At 36.1% G+C, this 3,307-nt stretch overlaps 1 protein-coding gene across 1 annotated transcript; it reads right to left on the bottom strand.

Annotated features, from left to right (window-relative positions):
• Positions 1-204: 204 nt before the first annotated feature.
• On the bottom strand, positions 205-2,396 carry LOC137809908 (uncharacterized). The gene is made up of 6 exons (XM_068610967.1): positions 2,242-2,396; positions 1,605-1,892; positions 1,141-1,467; positions 722-855; positions 471-605; positions 205-356 (listed from the first exon to the last, which is right to left on the bottom strand). The coding sequence occupies exons 1-6, from the start codon at positions 2,394-2,396 to the stop codon at positions 205-207; spliced, it is 1,191 nt and encodes a 396-aa protein (XP_068467068.1).
• Between the last annotated feature and the right edge of the window lie 911 nt (positions 2,397-3,307).

Genomic DNA, 3,307 nt, shown 5'->3' with positions numbered 1-3,307 from the left:
CCACAAATAACACTGCTGGTACCATCACTATTATTCCCACAAATAACACTGATGGTACTATCAATATTATTCTCTTCACAAAACACTGATGTACCTCACTATTATTCCCACCAATAACGTGATAGTACCATCAATTTATTCACCACAAATAACACTGATGGAACATCAGTATGATTCCCACATAACACTGATGGTACCATCAATTTATTGCCACCAATAAACACTGATGGTATTGCCACCAATAACACTGGTGGTACCATCAATATTATTTCTACCAATAACACTGATAGTACCATCAATATTATTCTCAGCAATAATAGTGAATGTACCGTCAGTATTATTCCCCACCAATAACACTGATGGTACCATCAGTATTATTCCCACCAATAACACTGATTACCATCAGTAGTATTCCCACCAATAACACTGCTGGTACCATCACTTATTCCCACAAATAACACTGATGGTACCATCAATATTTTTCCCACAAATAACACTGATGGTACCATCACTATTATTCCCACCAATAACGCTGATAGTACCATCAATATTATTCCCACAAATAACAACTGATGGTACAATCAGTATGATTCCAACCAATAACACTGATGGTACCATCAATATTATTCCACAATAACATTGATGGGACAATAAGTATTATTGCCACAATAACACTGGTGGTACTATCAGTATTTTTTTCTACCTATAACACTGATAGTACCATCAGTATTATTCCCACTAATAATTGTGAATGTACCATCAGTATTATTCCCACCAATAACACTGATGGTATCATCAGTATTATTCCAACAAATAACATTGATGCTACCATCAATATTATTCCCACCAATAACACTTATTGTACCATCAGTATTATTGCACCAATAACATTGATGGTACCATCAGTATTATTTAAACCAATAACATTGATTGTACCATCAGTATTATTTCCACCAATAACATTGATGGTACAATCAGTATTTTTCCCACCAATAACACTGTTGGTACCATCAATATTATTCCCACAAATAACACTGATGGTACTATCAATATTATTCCACAAATAACACTGATGGTACTATAAATATTATTCCCACCAATAACATTGATGGTACCATCAATATTATTCCCACAAATAACACTGATGGTACAATTAGTATGATTCCCTCCAATAACACTGATGGTACCATCAATATTATTCCCACAATAACACTAATGGGACAATCAGTATTATTGCAACCAATAACACTAGTGGTACCATCAGTATTATTTCTACCAATAACACTGATAGTAGCATCAGTACTATTCCCAGTAGTAATTGTGAATCTACCATCAGTATTATTCTCACCAATAACACTCATGGTATCATCAGTATTATTCCCACCATTAACACTGATGGTTCCATCAGTATTATTCCCACCAATAACACTGATGGTACCATCAGTATTATTCCCACCAATAACACTGCTGGTACATCAATATTAAACCCACAAATAACACTGATGGTACTATCAATATTTTTACCACAAATAACACTGATGGTACCATCACTATTATTTCCACCAATAACGCGATAGTACCATCAATATTATTCCCACAAATACACTGATGGTACAATCAGTATGATTCCAACCAATAACACTGACGGTACCATCAATATTATTCCCACAATAACATTGATGGGACAATAAGTATTATTGCCACCAATAACACTGGTGGTACCATCAGTATTATTTCTACCTATAACATTGATAGTACCATCAGTATTATTCCCAGTAATAATTGTGAATGTACCATCAGTATTATTCCCACCAATAACACTGATGGTATCATCAGTATTATTCCAACAAATAACATTGATGCTACCATCAGTATTATTCCCACCAATAACACTGATTGTATCATCAGTATTATTGCCACCAATAGCATTGATGGTACCATCAGTATTATTTAAACCAATAACATTGATTGTACCATCAGTATTATTCCCACCAATAACATTGATGTACAATCAGTATTTTTCCCACCAATAACACTGCTGGTACCATCAATATTATTCCCACAAATAACACTGATGGTACTATCAATATTATTCCCACAAATAACACTGATGGTACTATAATATTATTCCCACCAATAACATGATGGTACCATCAATATTATTCCCACAAATAACATTGATGGTACAATCAGTATGATTCCCTCCAATAACACTGATGGTACCATCAATATTATTCCCACAATAACACTGATGTGACAATCAGTATTATGCAACCAATAACACTGGTGGTACCATCAGTATTATTTCTACCAATAACATTGATAGTAGCATCAGTACTATTCCCAGTAGTAATTGTGAATCTACCATCAGTATTATTCTCACCAATAACACTCATGGTATCATCAGTATTATTCCCACCATTAACACTGATGGTTCCATCAGTATTATTCCCACCAATAACACTGATGGTACCATCAGTATTATTCCCACCAATAACACTTATGGTACCATCAGTATTATTGCCACCAATAACACAGATGGTACCATCAGTATTATTCCTACCAATAACACTAATGGTACCATCAGAATTATTGCCATCAATAACACTAATGGTACCATCAGTATTTAATGGAAGAGGGCCAAGCACAACCGTCCATGAAAGGCAAGAGCCAAGTCAAGAGCGTCTAAGACAAGCTAGGAGCGTCTAAGACCAAGCTAGGAGTATCTAAGACAAGCTAGGAGCATCTAGGACAAGAAGGCCAAGCTAGGAGCGTGTAGGACAAAGAAGACTTGGATCAAGCTATGAATGGGAGAGTGGCATACTAGCACATATTCCGTGAAGGCCCATCAAGTGTAGTTTAGCTTTAATTGGGGTGTAAATGGCATAGCCATGTGGACAAATGTTTATTTTTCTGCACATTAGAATTAAGGAGGAGTTAACCTTGATTAGCTAAAGGTTTCTAGAAGCCTTCACTAATAAAGGGACGGTTTTGTGAAGCCATGTGCACCCATGTGCACCCATGTGCTCCATGTGCCCATGTGCCTCACATTTTCATTTCATTTGGCTTACATTTCATCTTCTCTTAGCTTAACATTTACGGCCTCCTTAGCCTATAAAAGGAGAAGCCTATCACTTGTATTTGCAAGATTAATGATTGTAATGTTATGCTGCCCACATTCTGCCATACATTGCTTTTGCCTAGTTTCTAAGACCTAATCTTCATCTTCACCATACACATCATGCACCTTCAAGATCACCTTAGCTCCTAGGAGGATCTTGCACATCTCAATCCATAGCTTCCGCAC

The sequence above is a fragment of the Phaseolus vulgaris genome, chromosome 2 (genome assembly GCF_000499845.2).
Source record: "Phaseolus vulgaris cultivar G19833 chromosome 2, P. vulgaris v2.0, whole genome shotgun sequence".
Lineage (NCBI taxonomy): Eukaryota > Viridiplantae > Streptophyta > Magnoliopsida > Fabales > Fabaceae > Phaseolus > Phaseolus vulgaris.
This window is presented reverse-complemented; position numbering and strand designations above follow the sequence as displayed.

Coding starts and splice junctions, on each gene's coding strand:
- LOC137809908 (XM_068610967.1), bottom strand. CDS start 2,396: ATGAGTGTTATTGGTGAGAATAATACTGATGGTAGATTCACAATTACT. Junction 1,468..1,604: donor ATACTGATTGTACCATCAGT/GTATTTGTGGGA, acceptor TTGATGTACCAG/CAGTGTTATTGGTGGGAATA. Junction 357..470: donor TTGTGGGAAAAATATTGATG/GTACCATCAGTG, acceptor TGGTACCATCAG/TGTTATTGGTGGGGAATAAT.